Below are 17,450 nucleotides of genomic sequence, written 5' to 3' on the forward strand. Positions count from 1 at the left end.
CCTGGGTAGTCTCAGAGGAATACCCCCTAAATTTAGCAGTCCACCATGGCAAAAAAGGGGTATTCGGCTGAATAGGCCTCCGAGATTCTGGCCCAGTGGGGTGAGTGCGATTGGGAAACCTCATCCGACAAATCATCCGGGTCAGAATACGAACCGGTGAACAGCAGTGGCTCTCTGACCGATAGCAATGACGAGGTTGAGGTCCCGGCTAGAGCCAGGCATACCACACCCCATGTCACTGGACTGCAGGTGGCGCAGTATCAGACTCGGGCAGCAGAGTGGTGCTAGCGCTGATCTCAGTTTTCTTGGTGAGGCATGCACCAGCAGCGTAGCATCTCCTGGACCTAGCACTAGTACTACCATAGACCGTGGTGAAGTGGCGAGCACCAGCATGGTAGTAGAAACTGGTTCGGTGGCACGTGCATTAAGACTCGGAGTACAGCCCGGAGGACGTCCGATGACGTCAGCGCGCCCGCGTGGGACGCAGAAGAGCCCGTCCTTGGAGCGCAGAAGAGCCCGACCTGGCAGCCGGCCTGGCCAGGTCGGGTCGGATACCGAAGTCGACCGGGAGCCTCTGGAGCGGCGGCGAGGGCACCTCCTGCCTGCCACGGGCTGGAGGAAGCCCCAGGTAAGTGGATATGGATTTTATTTTTTTAAAGGCGTCCCTGAACCTTCCCTTTAAGGTAGCCATGTGAGACAGGGAGAAATCTTTCATGTATCACTTTTTGAATTCAAATGGAGTTATGTCCAAGTTTTCATGTGTTAAGTTTTGTGCATAATTAACTAAGAGTATTGCTATTTTTTTTTTTTTTACCTAATTTTATTTATTTTTTCTTATTCGTGCAAAAGAGCATTCCTTTTATTTTGCAGTTTAGCACTTTGTAAAACAGTTGCTTTCATTTCATGTTGTTTTTTTTTTTTGCTTTTTTTTACAGAGTCTTACAAAGTTATATAAGCACATAGGGGAACCAATACGATAAGCAATATAAGAAATGGAAAAATAAAATAAATTCAAGTGAGTGTGTGTCTACATAATATAAGAAATTGAAAAAAAAAAAAAAAAAAAAAAAGAATGCTGCTTTTGGGAGACACCACTTAAAATCTGCTAATAAAGAGAAAAAGTTTGAGAGGATGCTACACTCTGGCCAGCTTAGATTTCACAAATCTTACCTTACATTATGGACACAGTGTAATCCTGGTTTGACATTACTGTGTAAAATAGGTCACTGAGTAGTGATCACTGCATCACACTGCCCACTTCATACAAGAGGAGATGGAGTTTTCCCAAATTGATATTTCTCACCTTATCTATAAAAAAACTGTTTAGCACTTTCCAAGCAAAACAATGGCTGAAAATAAGTTGTTTAGTATTAAACTTAGTATTTTTCTTGCCTTATTTAAATTACTTTTTTTGCTTGCTGGGCACATGAAAATTTTACATAGATAAGGTGACAAACATATAAGGCTAAATAACTCATGAGAAGATGATGTCTAAAATAAATACAATGTCTATCTCAAACTGGGTTCTATACAAAATTAAACTGATTAACTCATACATTTGCAAGCATCTCCTGATTTATGAAAGTATCTCCAAGAACCCCTCGATTTACTAAAGTATCTACAAGCGCCTCCATATTTACTAAGGCATCTCCAAGCATCTCCTGATTTATTAAGGCATCTCCAAGCATCTCCTGATTTACTAAGGCAGTAATCTACAAACTTGGCTGTCCAGCTGTTAAGGAACTACAAGTCTCAGAATACATTTGCCTTTATGAATCATGACTGTGGCTGTCAGACTCCTGCAATGCATTGTGGGACTTGTAGTTCCTTAACAGCTGGAGAGCCAAGTTTGTAGACCACTGTACTAAGGCATCTCCAAGCATCTCCTGATTTACTAAGGCATCTCCTGATTTACGAACACATCTCCAAACATCTCCTGATTTACTAAGGCATTTCCAATCATCTTCTGATTTACGAAGGCATCTCCAAGCATCTCCTGATTTACTAAGGTATCTCCAAGCATCTCCTGATTTACATAGCCATCTTCAAGCACCTCCTGATTTACTAAGACATCTCCAAGTATCTCCTGATTTACTAAGACATCTTCAAGCATTTCCTGATTTACTAAGGTGTCAATTCATCAAAGGCTGTACAATAATAAAAAAAAAAAGCCGGTAAAATACCGCATTCAGTATTTTAGACTATTTTTTTTTTTTTGCTAATTCATCAATATTTGCACAGGTGCGGTAGAAGTTCAGTAATTTACCGAAATACTATGCTTCAGTTCACAAAAACCTGTTCAGTAACAGCAGAAGAGTGTGGAGCTGTCTGTTTTGTTACAAGCTGTTCCGTGCATTGAGGCTTTCCCACATCCCTTTACAATGCACATGTTAGTTATACTGCCTCTGCTCGCTCTGAATCTATTAGTCTTTCTTAACATTTTATTGCCACAGCTTAGATGAACTCCAAGAGACATTACACATGGCCATGATTAGGTGATTTCCACACTAGCGCCTCTACATCTTCAAACAGGAACCTAAGGGGTTGAACAGTCCAGTCGCATGGCCATGATTAGGTGATTTCCCCACTAGCGCCTCTACATCTTCAAACAGGAACCTAAGGGGTTGAACGGTCGCAGGGGAAACCTCTTTTGTTCCGATCTCTCTGCTCACTGGCTGGGCAGTAGAAAAGCTAGACCCTCCGGAGAAGGATTCGGATCCTATCACAGGGACTTGCAGGAAACAGGGGCTTGTTCCTATTGGGTCTCTGCTCCTGTCAGTAATAGGGGTATCCACACAGAAGGCATTTGAAGCTGGTTTTCAACAGATAAGAGCTGGCAGTAATTAGAGAACATGTTCCTGGGATTTTACCGCATGCTCTGATCTTCATGAATTGACATTTGCTGACATGTGTTGGCGATGTTTCCCGCACAAGTTGGTAATTTACCTCACTGCTCGGTAATTTCAGCTTGCCATGCAGGAACATGCTTGATGAATTGACATTTTACTAAATGTTCCATAAACTCAGCTGTTTTCAGCATTGCAGTAATGCTTGATGAATTCACGTCCAAGACATCTCCAAGCATTTCCTGTTTTTCTAAGGCATCTCCAAGCATCTCCTGATTTATGAAGGCATCTCCAAGCATCTCCTGATTTATAAAGGCATCTCCTGATTTACTAAGGCATCTCCAAGCATCTCCTGATTTACCAAGACATCTCCTGATTTACTAAGGCATCTCCTAGCATCTCCTGATTTACTAAGGCATCTCCAAGCATCGCCTGATTTATGAAGGCATCTCCTGATTTACTAAGGCACCCCCAAGCATCTCCTGATTTACCAAGACATCTCCTGATTTACTAAGGCATCTCCTGATTTATGAAGGCATCTCTTGATTTACTAAGGCACCCCCAAGCATCTCCTGATTTACCAAGACATCTCCTGATTTACTAAGGCATCTCCTAGTATATCCTGATTTATGAAGGCCTCTTCAAGCATCACCTGAACAGATGAGCTTTAAATTTAGCAAGTCATGCCTATGGTTTAGTAAAAGTGTTTGCTGAAGTGCTAATAATGTATAAATGGGTTGATAATGAGTGGAGAGTGTAAATGTGCAACCAGTAAGGGTAAGAGATGTATTTACACCGCAAGGAGAACATTTTGAACAACTCTTTACAGAAAGCACACTGTTGCCCATTTACTATCAGTGTAAACACAGGTTAGAACTTTTACTGTACATAGAGAAAGGTGTGATATGCCAGGATTATTAAATAAGACTGTAATCAATAATGCAAGTGTTTTCCGTTATTGATCAAGGCTCCATTTAAGACATTAAAAAAAATCTCTCTAATGCTGGGAATACACAGTACGTTTTTGAGCCATTAACCACTTCGGGACCACAGTCTTTTCGCCCCTTAAGGACCAGAGCCTTTTTCTCCATTCAGACCACTGCAGCTTTCACGGTTTATTGCTCGGTCATAAAACCTACCACCTAAATGAATTTTACCTCCTTTTCTTGTCACTAATACAGCTTTCTTTTGATGCTATTTGATTGCTGCTGCGAGTTTTACTTTTTATTATATTCATCAAAAAAGACATGAATTTTGTCAAAAAAATGACTTTTTTAACTTTCTGTGCTGACATTTTTCAAATAAAGTAAAATTTCCTATACATTTGAGCGCGAAAGTTATTCTGCTACATGTCTTTGATAAAAAAAAAAACATTCAGTGTATATTTATTGGATTGGGTAAAAGTTATAGCGTTTACAAACTATGGTGCCAAAAGTGAATTTTCCCATTTTCAAGCATCTCTGACTTTTCTGCGCACCTGTCATGTTTCATGAGGGGCTAAAATTCCAGGATAGTACAAATACCCCCCAAATGACCCCATTTTGGAAAGAAGACATCCCAAAGTATTCAGTGAGAGGCATGGTGAGTTCATAGAAGATTTTATTTTTTGTCACAAGTTAGCGGAAAATGACAGTTTGTGACAAAAAAAAAAAAAAAAAAAGTTTCCATTTCTTCTAACTTGCGACAAAAAAAAATGAAATCTGCCACGGACTCACTATGCTCCTCTCTGAATACCTTGAAGTGTCTACTTTCCAGAATGGGGTCATTTGTGGGGTGTGTTTACTGTCCTGGCATTTGGGGGGTGCCTAATTGTAAGCACCCCTGTAAAGCCTAAAGATGCTCATTGGACTTTGGGCCCCTTAGCGCAGTTAGGCCGCAAAAAAGTGCCACACATGTGGTATTGCCGTACTCAGGAAAAGTAGTATAATGTGTTTTGGGGTGTATTTTTACACATACACATGCTGGGTGGGAGAAATATCTCCGTAAATGACAATTTTTTTATTTTTTTTACACACAATTGTCTATTTATAGAGATATTTCTCCCACTCAGCATGGGTATGTGGAAAAATACACCCCAAAACACATTATACTACTTCTCCTGAGTACGGCGATACCACATGTGTGGCACTTTTTTGCACCCTAACTGCGCTAAGGGGCCCAAAGTCCAATGAGTACCTTTAGGATTTCACAGGTCATTTTGAGAAATTTCGTTTCAAGACTACTCCTCACGGTTTAGGGCCCCTAAAATGCCAGGACAGTATAGGAACCCCACAAATTACCCCATTTTAGAAAGAAGACACCCCAAGGTATTCCGTTAGATGTATGGTGAGTTCATAGAAGATTTTTTTTTTTTGTCACAAGTTAGCGGAAATTGATTGTAATTGTTTTTTTTCACAAAGTGTCATTTTCCGCTAACTTGTGACAAAAAATAAAATCTTCTATGAACTCGCCATTCTCCTAACGGAATACCTTGGGGTGTCTTCTTTCTAAAATGGAGTCATTTGTGGGGTTCCTATACTGCCCTGGCATTTTAGGGGCCCTAAACCGTGAGGAGTAGTCTTGAAACCAAATGTGGCAAAATGACCTGTGAAATCCTAAAGGTACTCATTGGACTTTGGGCCCCTTAGCGCACTTAGGGTGCAAAAAAGTGCCACACATGTGGTACCGCCGTACTCAGGAGAAGTAGTATAATGTGTTTTGGGGTGTATTTTTACACATACCCATGCTGGGTGGGAGAAATATCTCTGTAAATGACAATTATTTGATTTTTTTTACACACAATTGTCCATTTACAGAGAGATTTCTCCCACCCAGCATGGGTATGTATAAAAATACACCCCAAAACACATTATACTACTTCTTCTGAGTACGGCGATACCACATGTGTGACACTTTTTTGCAACCTAGGTGCGCTAAGGGGCCTAACGTCCTATTCACAGGTCATTTTGAGGCATTTGGATTCTAGACTACTCCTCACGGTTTAGGGCCCCTAAAATGCCAGGGCAGTATAGGAACCCCACAAGTGACCCCATTTTAGAAAGAAGACACCCCAAGGTATTCTGTTAGGAGTATGGTGAGTTCATAGAAGATTTTTTTTTTGTCACAAGTTAGCGGAAAATGACACTTTGTGAAAAAAAAAACAATACATATCAATTTCCGCTAACTTGTGACAAAAAATAAAATCTTCTATGAACTCATCATACACCTAAAAGAATACCTTGGGGTGTCTTCTTTCTAAAATGGGGTCACTTGTGGGGTTCCTATACTGCCCTGGCATTTTAGGGGCCCTAAACCGTGAGGAGTAGTCTTGAACCCAAATGTCTCAAAATGACCTGTGAAATCCTAAAGGTACTCATTGGACTTTGGGCCCCTTAGCACAGTTAGGCTGCAAAAAAGTGTCACACATGTGGTATCGCCGTACTCAGAAGAAGTAGTATAATGTGTTTTGTGGTGTATTTTTACATATAACCATGCTGGGTGGGAGAAATATCTCTGTAAATGACACATTTTTGATTTTTTTTACACACAATTGTCCATTTACAGAGAGATTTCTCCCACCCAGCATGGGTATGTGTAAAAATACACCACAAAACACATTATACTACTTCTCCTGAGTATGGCGATACCACATGTGTGACACTTTTTTGCAGCCTAGGTGCGCTAAGGGGCCCAACGTCCTATTCACAGGTCATTTTGAGGCATTTGTTTTCTAGACTACTCCTCACGGTTTAGGGCCCCTAAAATGCCAGGGCAGTATAGGAACCCCACAAGTGACCCCATTTTAGAAAGAAGACACCCCAAGGTATTCCGTTAGGGGTATGGTGAGTTCATAGAAGATTTTATTTTTTCTCACAAGTTAGTGAAAAATGACACTTTGTGAAAAAAACAATAACAATCCAATTTCCGCTAACTTTTGACAAAAAATAAAATATTCTATGAACTCATCATACACCTAACAGAATACCTTGGGGTGTCTTCTTTCTAAAATGGGGTCACTTGTGGGGTTCCTATACTGCCCTGGCATTTTACGGGCCCAAAACTGTGAGTAGTCTGGAAACCAAATTTCTCAAAATGACTGTTCAGGGGTATAAGCATCTGCAAATTTTGATGACAGGTGGTCTATGAGGGGGCAAATTTTGTGGAATCGGTCATAAGCAGGGTGGCCTCTTAGATGACAGGATGTATTGGGCCTGATCTGATGGATAGGAGTGCTAGGGGGGTGACAGGAGGTGATTGATGGGTGTCTCAGGGGGCGGTTAGAGGGGAAAATAGATGCAATCAATGCACTGGGGAGGTGATCGGAAGGGGGTCTGAGGGGGATCTGAGGGTTTGGCCGAGTGATCAGGAGCCCACACGGGGCAAATTAGGGCCTGATCTGATGGGTAGGTGTGCTAGGGGGTGACAGGAGGTGATTGATGGGTGTCTCAAGGTGTGATTAGAGGGGGGAAATAGATGCAAGCAATGCACTGGCGAGGTGATCAGGGCTGGGGTCTGAGGGCGTTCTGAGGTGTGGGCGGGTGATTGGGTGCCCGCAAGGGGCAGATTAGGGTCTAATCTGATGGGTAACAGTGACAGGTGGTGATAGGGGGTGATTGATGGGTAATTAGTGGGTGTTTAGAGGAGAGAATAGATGTAAACAATGGATTTGGGAGGTGATCTGATGTCGGATCTGCGGGCGATCTATTGGTGTGGGTGGGTGATCAGATTGCCCGCAAGGGGCAGGTTAGGGGCTGATTGATGGGTGGCAGTGACAGGGGGTGATTGATGGGTGGCAGTGACAGGGGGTGATTGATGGGTGATTGACAGGTAATCAGTGGGTTATTACAGGGGAGAACAGATGTAAATATTGCACGGGCGAATTGATAAGGGGGGGGTCTGAGGGCAATCTGAGCGTGTGGGCAGGTGATTGGGTGCCCGCAAGGGGCAGATTAGGGTCTAATCTGATGGGTAACAGTGACAGGTGGTGATAGGGGGTGATTGATGGGTAATTAGTGGGTGTTTAGAGGAGAGAATAGATGTAAACAATGGATTTGGGAGGTGATCTGATGTCGGATCTGCGGGCGATCTATTGGTGTGGGTGGGTGATCAGATTGCCCGCAAGGGGCAGGTTAGGGGCTGATTGATGGGTGGCAGTGACAGGGGGTGATTGATGGGTGGCAGTGACAGGGGGTGATTGATGGGTGATTGACAGGTAATCAGTGGGTTATTACAGGGGAGAACAGATGTAAATATTGCACGGGCGAATTGATAAGGGGGGGGTCTGAGGGCAATCTGAGCGTGTGGGCAGGTGATTGGGTGCCCGCAAGGGGCAGATTAGGGTCTAATCTGATGGGTAACAGTGACAGGTGGTGATAGGGGGTGATTGATGGGTAATTAGTGGGTGTTTAGAGGAGAGAATAGATGTAAACAATGGATTTGGGAGGTGATCTGATGTCGGATCTGCGGGCGATCTATTGGTGTGGGGGGGTGATCAGATTGCCCGCAAGGGGCAGATCAGGGGCTGATTGATGGGTGGCAGTGACAGGGGGTGATTGACGGGTGATTGACAGGTGATTGACAGGTGATTGACAGGTGATTGACAGGTGATCAGGGGGGATAGATGCATACAGTACACGGGGGGGGGGGTCTGGGGGGGGTCTGGGGAGAATCTGAGGGGTGGGGGGGTGATCAGGAGGGAGTAGGGGGCAGATTAGGGACTTAAAAAAAAAATAGCGTTGACAGATAGTGACAGGGAGTGATTGATGGGTGATTAGGAGGGTGACTGGGTGCAAACAGTGGTCTGGGGGGTGGGCAGGGGGGGGTCTGAGGGGTGCTGTGGGCGATCAGGGGGCAGGGGGGGGGGAAATCAGTGTGTTTGGTGCAGACTAGGGTGGCTGCAGCCTGCCCTGGTGGTCCCTCGGACACTGGGACCACCAGGGCAGGAGGCAGCCAGTATAATAGGCTTTGTATACATTACAAAGCCTATTATACACTGTTGCAGCGGCGATCCGGATGCCAGTAACCCGCCGGCGCTTCCGAACGGCCGGCGGGTTACGGCGAACGGGGGGCGGAGCCAGTCCCCGGCGGCTGATCGCGTCACGAATGACGCGATCGCCGCATAGCCACTCCCGCAGCCGCCCCCGCCGATGGGCGTATTGCGGTCGTTTGGGCCCAGACTTTGCCGCCGCCCATCGGCTGGGGGCGGTCGTTATGTGGTTAAGATGGCTCGATTGATAATTTCCGACATGTCCGATCTCCCGCCGGATCGATTCCGTGCTCGATTTTGCATAGGAAGCAATGGGAAAAGATAAGGAAAACGAATGGAAGATAAGAGAATCGGGAGCGAAAATGAGCGGCAAAAACGTACCGTGTATTCCCAGCATTAGTACGGTATAATAACTCTATAAAAAATGTAAATATGTCTATCTATTTCTAAATAAAAGCTGATACTCTAACGTTGCACCTATGTAAACATGATTTAACACGCATGAACGTTAAAATGCACATGTCTACAGTGACAGTAAAATGTGAGTGGTGTGTGGTACATTTTTTCCCATAAACGAAAACACACAAAAGGTGAACCAACCCATTGGTCACTGTGGGCTATTAGTCTAATACATTATCAAATGAGAAAAGCACAAACCATGAAAAAAAATCACTTGTAATGGAAATAAGCCCAAGATGTATCTGTCCTGATTGTATGACTTTTTAAAGAACTGATAACCGCTTAAGATTTCATTTCTATTTTTCATTTGGTTTGACTTTGGAAAATATATTACAATTAGCGATGATGTATTCTGGAAGGTTTGTTATGACTATTCAGTAATAGTGAATATGAATATTTTAGCGTCTGCGTTAATGTGTTATACAGTCGCGGTAACCAAAGGCACTTTTGTTTAGTGTGTATAAATTATCAAACAAGTGAGGAGAGGTTTTAGTTCAATAAAAAGAGTTTTATAGCAGCTGTGGGCTGTTAAAAAGGGCCGCCCAAAGTCTGAGTTTCCTTTTTACAAGCAGGAACCACCTGGAAATCTCTTAAGTCTGCTCCAAGAAGGAACACTTGTCTACAGCATGAAATCCAGCTGATAAGTGGAGAGCTGTTTTACAGATCTCGGGGGTCTATCATCAAGGACAGAAATGAGGACATTTGATAGGATAATGTTTAAAGTCTACCTGTAGTCGCACAGACTTATAAGCCATCACCAGAGATACAATTCACTGACACTCTCCTCCAGGCCACTCAGCAGATTTTTGTGGTTGCTCAGGTTTCTTATATTCTGTATAAAAAAGTAACAGAATAATAAATAAAGTTGAGAATAAAATCATTTTAAGCTTGCATGCAAAATTAAAATTTAAAAGGTAAATATTTCTGGTTATCATCTGTAAGACCATATTCACTGTAAGATGATCTTTTTCCTTATTTCACTGCTAGGACATTTGCCAATTTTTTTGTTTTTGGTGTGTGTGTGTGTGTGTGTGTGTGTGTGTGTGTGTGTGTGTGTGTGTGTGTGTGTGTGTGTGTGTGTGTGTGTGTGTGTGTGTGTATAGTGTGTGTGTGTGTGTATAGTGTGTGTGTGTATAGTGTGTGTGTGTGGCTGTGCGTGTGTGTGTGTGCACCCCTCTATGAACACATACATGTAATATGTCCGTGGCCAAATTTCTGTGCAGAAGCTGAAACACAGCTCACCCTGTGGCTGCTGAAAGTCCTGGTTGGCGGTAATGCCACTCCCCCTCCGAGTTGTCGCAACTGGGGGTACACATAATTCGCTATAGCAGCCAAATTACGATATAGCCGTAATTCACATTACGGCCTATGGCAGCATCCAAATAATTTGAGTTCAGTATTTTACACTTTATTTCTAAATTCACAAAAGTTTCCTTGCATGTGGTAGAAGTGCTGTAACATACCCCCCCTCTCCCCCCCAAACAAAATGTTGAAATTCACTGCTCAGTAAGTCTCACCAGCTACGGAGCAGGTCAAGCAGGAAGCTGTGAGTCCTCCGGCAAGTGTCTGCATAAGCCATTGCTTTTCCTGTCCAGTGCATCCCCAGCATCCCTTTAGATCTGCATACCTTCTAACTAGAGGAAGCTCTTCTGTGTACCAGTATATAGATATGCACATCTAAAGGAATACAGAAAAGCCTTTTTAAATGTCTAATTTTTCTGCTCTGTCCCTCTTAAATCCTGCCCGCCACTGCATCGGAACAAATTGTGTGAGAAGCAGGGCTGTGGGCTCTCCCTATTGGCTCTCTGTTAAATCAGTCAACGTTTGTGAGTTATTAGCTGGTCAGAGCTGGAGATAAATACCGAACACTTTTACTTGTTTTACTGAATGGTTTAATCTGTGAGAAATTGAGAATTGCAATTGAAATTTCTTGAAGTATTTACCACACAAGTCGGTAATTTACCTCACTAGGCAGTAATTTTAGGTTTAGGGAAATGGCATTTGGCAAGATGACTGAATGTGGTAATGCTTATTGAATTGAGGCCATTGTAGGCAAATGTCACAGTGCTTTTTAAGCATAGAGAAGAAAACCTTATAATGGCCAGTCTAATATTAGGGGGAAACTAACAAGCTGGGATACATTTTAGGAAAACGAGAGAGATAGAACACAGTGCAGAGGCACTGAAAAGATGGGGCATACTATGGGTGGGCAATACAAAGCGGTGACAAAATATGGAGGGACACTGACATTTTCCACAGTTGTAATATACAGTGAGATTAGTAGACATATTAGATATAAAAGCGAACAATCATCTAGATCACAACTGATTAATCAGTAAAGGTAGCACACATTAGGTAATACACATTAATAGATTGCCATCCAATGTGGCAAAAAGAAGATGACTCTGATCAGAGAAGGATCTATTTATTCCACACACTGCACATAGCTTTTCATTTTCAATATTTTTTATTGGATTGCACATAGCTTTTCAATAGACTTCAGCATGAAATCTATTCAAAATCAACTGATAATCAACCGAACCTCAGCATAGCATTGCTCGATGCAGTGCAACACAATGAGCTGTCAATTTCCTGCCCTTGATCAATTGAGATTTTCTGTCCAATCGATAATTTGGATCTATGTTTGTCTGAAATGGATCAAAATTACAATTGATTGGAAATGTTTGGGCATAGATTTGTCATTCTTTTTGGGTTGTTTTATACTACATGTGATTCTGCGGAATCAATCTACAGCATTAACCACTTCAGCCTACAGCATGGAAAATCTCATGCATCCGAGCACCGTTCACCTCCCATTCATTCGCCAATAACTTTATCGCTACTAATCACAATTAATTGATCTATATCTTGTTTTTTCCGCCACTAATTAGGCTTTCTTTAGGTAGCACATTTTGCTAAGAATTATTTTTTTCTAAATCCATTTTAACAGGAAGATTAAGAAAGAAATGGAAAAAAAATCATTATTTCTCAGTTTTTGGCCATTGTAGTTTAAAATTAATACATGCTACCGTAATTAAAACCCATGTATTTTATTTGCATATTTGTCCCACTTATTTATGCCTTTTAAATTATGTCCCTATCACAATTTATGGCACCGATATTTTATTTGGAAATAAAGGTGCATTTTTTCAATTTGCGTTCATCACTATTTACAAGCTTATAATTAAAAAAAAAATGAATAAGATGCTCTCTTAACATGTATATTTAAAAAGTTTAGACCCTTAGGTAACTATTTATGTAGTTTTTTTTCTTTAATTGTAATTTTTTTATTTATTTTTTAAGTAAAAAATGTATGTGGGTGATTTTAGTTTGGGAGGTAAACACTATTTTTTAGATGTAATATAATGTAATTCTTTATTTAAAAAATGTATGTGGGTGCAGTTTACTATTTGGCCACAAGATGGCCACAGTGAAAAAAAGTTCCTGGAGCGTACGATCACGCTGCCAGGAACTATTAGGAGGGTGTAAAAAAAATTTCCGGGCAGAAATACCGCGCTCTCTGCTTAGAAAGCGTCTGTATTTCTCTGGGAGGCTTAGATCGGTGAATGGGAATTATATTCCCATTCACTGATCGGGGGGCTAGCGGGAGCGTGCACGGGAGCGCGCCCGATCGTGCGCACCACGCTGCAGGATCAGCACAGTCTATCTGGACGGATATATCCATCCAGATAGGGTCAAGTGGTTAAAGAATCCGAGTTCTGATCACATCTAAACCAGTTACAATCATATCTATGAAAAATCTGCCACTCAAATTGATTAGTTCTACAATCGATAATGGGATTGTTCAGGATCAATTAGGGCCACTAGTTTCTCTGTTTTCATATAATATGATCTGAATAATCTGATCAAAAATACAACAGTTCAGTAAAAATCATACTGTGAGAAGTTTCTTCCTCTATCAAATGATAATTGGAAAAATAACAATGATTTCGTAATACCCCTCTATGAACACATACATGTAATATGTTCATGGCCAAATTTCTGTGCAGAAGCCGAAACACAGCTCACACTGTGGCTGCTGAAAGTCCTGGTTGGCGTTAATGCTACTTCCCCTCCGAGTTGTCGCAACTGGGGGTACACATAATTCGCTATTACTAGCAGCCAAATTACCTATTTTTTTTTTCTAGATTGAGCTCCGGTAATGGCCAGCACCCAAATTAGTCACTGAATGCCAATATAGCCGTAATTCACATTATGGCCTATAGCAGCATCCAAATAATTGGCGCAGCTCTGCACCAAAATTAGCTGTCTCACTATAAACTAACACACAGAAATAGAAGTTGTACACTTAAAGGCATAGGTAAACGCAGGGGGGGATTACAGCTGCCCAGAATCGCCCCTCAGACCAGGGCCAGTACAGTGTCTGGAGACAGGCACAAGTTGAGACACCACAATATCTGCAGGCATCCTGCAGCTCACAGCACTGTCCCTTTCTTTCCCTGCTACAGTTGACTTCAGATGGAGCAGCAGCATGTGTACGGAGAATGGAGCAGCAGCGTGTGTACAGAGCATGGAGCAGCAGTGTGTGTACACAGCATGGAGCAGCAGTGTGTGTACAGAGCATGGAGCAGCAGCATGTGTACTGCGTATGGAGCAGCAGTGTGTGTACAGAGCATGGAGCAGCAGCGTGTGTACAGAGCATGGAACAGCTCTGGGGAACTTAACTGCTGGGTGAATGCTTCACCTTCCTCTTCATTACCAATGTCGGTTGTCCTTATTGTTATCTGTGTCCAAACTGCTCCTGATAGATCCCATTGTCGTTCGGGAGCAGATCAAACATTTAGGAAATAATTGTGAGATCCTGTCGGTCGGACAGGAAATTGCATTATGTGTACCCAGCATGATTTCTGATGTCATACCATATAATTATAATGTTTTGTGCGTCGCTGAGGGAAACCTTTAAGGAATACCCCCTTGAAAATCCTGGGTTTGCCCCTAAAAGGGAACCTGAACTGAGTAAAATTATTTAAAATAAATGCATGATGTAGCTGCAAATGAATATTAAATATTTACTTCACAGTCAGTTCCTCTCCGAAGCTCAACATTTTTTTCTTACAGTGGTCCCTTCCAGTTCTGACAGTATTTTGTCAGAGCTGAAATACACCAGTTGCTGTCAGTTATATATCAGCTACTGTCAGTTACAACTGAATGTGCAAGGTAATGTCCATGTTTCCCTATGGCTCAAGTGGGCGATATTACAGTTTAACTGTGTGCTGACCAGGAAGCTGTTATGGGGTAATGGCCATTTTCAATATGGAGGACGGTGAATCCCATTGATCCCAGTGGACTAATGGGACGGAGGAGAGGAGAAAGAGATTGATGAACAGACTACACAGGAGGTAAGTATGACCTGTGTATGTATATTTTGACTTTTAATTTTCAGTTCAGGTTCTCTTTAAATTGAATAATGTATGGAGCTTGCGAATTGATTTTGACAAAGATTGATTCTAACAGTCTGTAATATGGAGGATTGAATGTATGTAGTAATGTGATTGCATTATTTAGATCTATCCCATGTACACAAACTTTGTGTTGACTCGCACATTTTGTTTTCTATTAAGAATACCCATGTTGGGTATACTGTTTTGTTTTGTTTGTTTGCTTGTTGTATTTTGTAAATTTCATTACATTTACACACATGTATTGTGTAAATTCCAATATACTATATATATATATACATATATATATATATATATATATATATATATATATATATATATATATATATATATATATATACATATATATATACAAAGTATATATATATGTATATATATATATATATATATATATATATATATGTATATATATATATATATATATATATGTATATATATATATGTATATATATATGTATATGTATATATATATATATTTATATATATATATATATATATATATATATATATATTTATATATATATATATATATATATATATATATATATATATATATATATATATATATACATACACAGTACAGACCAAAAGTTTGGACACACCTTCTCATCCAAAGAGTATTCTTTATTTTCATGACTATGAATGTGGTGATATACTGGGGTGCTTATGATGTAAGGATAATACATGAACATATTTCTTCATTTTCCTGTCTGCTGTGTACTTCAGATGTCATCCAGTCTGGCTTTGAAGGTGGTAGCTAGCTTCCTGGAGTCTGAATATACATGCGAATTAACTCTATCATTGTCTGCTGCTAATTAGAGGACTCTTAGGAGCAGGGAATGCTAAATGGATTTGCTAGCCCCTGGCAAGGAGATGGCTACTTAGTCAATAGTCAGTCAAATCCTTCCCTTTGATATGCTAGGAATTAATGTCACCCATGTGTTCTCACCTGTACCGGGAGTAAGGAAGTCTTTTGTTGTGTGTGTGCTATAATACATTTTTTACATGTGGAAGTAGATCTCTGGGAATCAAATTATGTCTGAGGATGTAATTAAAACTAGTTCCCCCCAGTCCAAACAGGCTTGCAGCCTCAAGCCAAATCTCCCAGCATAAAAGGCAGGAGGCAGATACCTAAAATCAGTCCACTCCTGCCGGTAGCTGACGCTAAGTGACTCCTGGTCCAACCCGAACTGTGTCCGTCCACAAAACTCAAGTCCAAGGTTCTTCTATCTTGATCCCTGGTTTATTTGGTAAGCAAATCACCTTGTGTGTATCTTAGCAAACTCTTAATTGAAAAATCGAAAATTGCGCAAAAGGTGGATCAGCGCAACACCAGGCCGCCTCCGAATGGCCTCCAATCAGAAATGTGCTGAGCCCCCCCCAGGAACTACAAACGCACCTTGAACCCAAACAGAAGCAAGGAGGCCATTCGGAGGCGGCCTGGTGTTGCGCTAATCCACCTTTTGCGCAATTTTCAATTTTTCAATTTTACTTGCTAGCGCACCCAGGCTATGCATATACATAGGTTAGGATTTAGTTAGTGTTAGGCCCCTCCCATGGAGGATTGACTTCTTCACAGTGAGAGGGACGAGTACTTAATAGGTTGCATGCAAGCTGTTACAGGAAACTAACATCCTCCAGTGGTAGACAGGTCATGTGTATGCTCGGTGTGTATTCGACCCCACAAGTGGGGCTTGCACTCTTTTGCAGGTAGGCATTAGTCTGTTTTTAAGTAGCGCTGCTCATTTCCTTGCTATCTACTAATTTAATTCGTTTTTTGGTCAGCTGCTCCCACTTAACAGCCATGTTTTTGGTGTATATGCAGAGCTTCTGTTTGGGTTCAAGGTGTGTTTGTAGTTCCTGGGGGGGCTCAGCGCATCTCTGATCGGAGGCCATTCGGAGGCGGCCTGGTGTTGCGCTGATCCACCTTTTTCGCAATTTTCGATATTATTTTCTGCATTGTTCCACGTATTCCTGGAATATTAAATCGTTATTTAATAAGCTTGACTTCTGCTGTACTAAACTAACACCCATAGCCTAGAAAAGACTGAAGTGTAACGAAGTTCATGCCTGATTGTATGATTGAGCGACACTACCGTATAAGATTGTAATTGCATTGTGTGTGGGGCGTTTGTCATACGTTGGCCTAAGCGCGCAGCTGACCCGACGTACAAAAACACCAGTGCGAGTAGCTCGACAGCAGAGTGGCTAACAGTATCGTTCGGAACGACTGTTAGTGGTTTTGCTTCACTACAGTGTAAGATTGCAATTGTGTGTGTGCGTGGCGTTCCCGTATTCGGCCGAAGCGCAAAGCTGACCCGAATACGATAACGCGGATTGCATGAACACTTGACCGCAGAGTGGACGTTTCTAGCAACAGCTAGTGGTGGCAGTAAGGAGCGTTTGAGGGGTCCCAGCCTTGTCTGTAGCTTGAAAAGGCTGTTCCCCGTTTGATCTGGTCAAACCCGCAGTCGGGAACCGTATACGCAGGCGTGCCGCGGGCCGGTTCCTGACAATGAACTTTGTAGATTCACACTGAAGGCATCCAAACTATGAATGAACACATGTGGAAGTATAGTACATAACCAAAAAGTGTGAAACAACTGAAAATATGTCATATTCTAGGTTCTTCAAAGTAATCACCTTTTGTTACATAGTTACATAGTTATTTTGGCTGAAAAAAGACATACGTCTATCGAGTTCAACCAGTACAAAGTACAACTCCAGCCCGTCCCCCACATACCCCTGTTGATCCAGAGG

The 17,450-nt window shown here is 41.8% G+C and overlaps 1 protein-coding gene and 1 long non-coding RNA gene across 4 annotated transcripts in view; one reads left to right on the top strand and one right to left on the bottom strand.

Annotated features, from left to right (window-relative positions):
- Nucleotides 1-17,450, top strand: part of TRMT11 (tRNA methyltransferase 11 homolog) — a 254,699-nt gene that overhangs the window by 161,288 nt on the left and 75,961 nt on the right. The window contains exon 13 of one of the 2 annotated variants that reach the window (XM_068231474.1): nucleotides 936-1,021. The exons of the other annotated variant lie outside the window; for it this stretch is intronic. Within the exon in view, the coding sequence (XP_068087575.1) occupies nucleotides 936-980 (45 nt within the window). The 3' untranslated portion in view covers nucleotides 981-1,021. Of the gene's footprint in view, nucleotides 1-935; nucleotides 1,022-17,450 lie in introns of those variants that run through there. 2 annotated transcript variants of the gene reach the window in all.
- Nucleotides 1-17,450, bottom strand: part of LOC137503867 (uncharacterized) — a 116,495-nt gene that overhangs the window by 85,785 nt on the left and 13,260 nt on the right. For both annotated transcript variants that reach the window (XR_011019356.1, XR_011019355.1), the window contains exon 2: nucleotides 9,999-10,102. This is a non-coding gene — a long non-coding RNA (uncharacterized lncRNA). The remainder of the gene's footprint in view (nucleotides 1-9,998; nucleotides 10,103-17,450) is intronic.

The sequence above is a fragment of the Hyperolius riggenbachi genome, chromosome 4, assembly GCF_040937935.1.
Source record: "Hyperolius riggenbachi isolate aHypRig1 chromosome 4, aHypRig1.pri, whole genome shotgun sequence".
NCBI classification, from domain to species: domain Eukaryota; kingdom Metazoa; phylum Chordata; class Amphibia; order Anura; family Hyperoliidae; genus Hyperolius; species Hyperolius riggenbachi.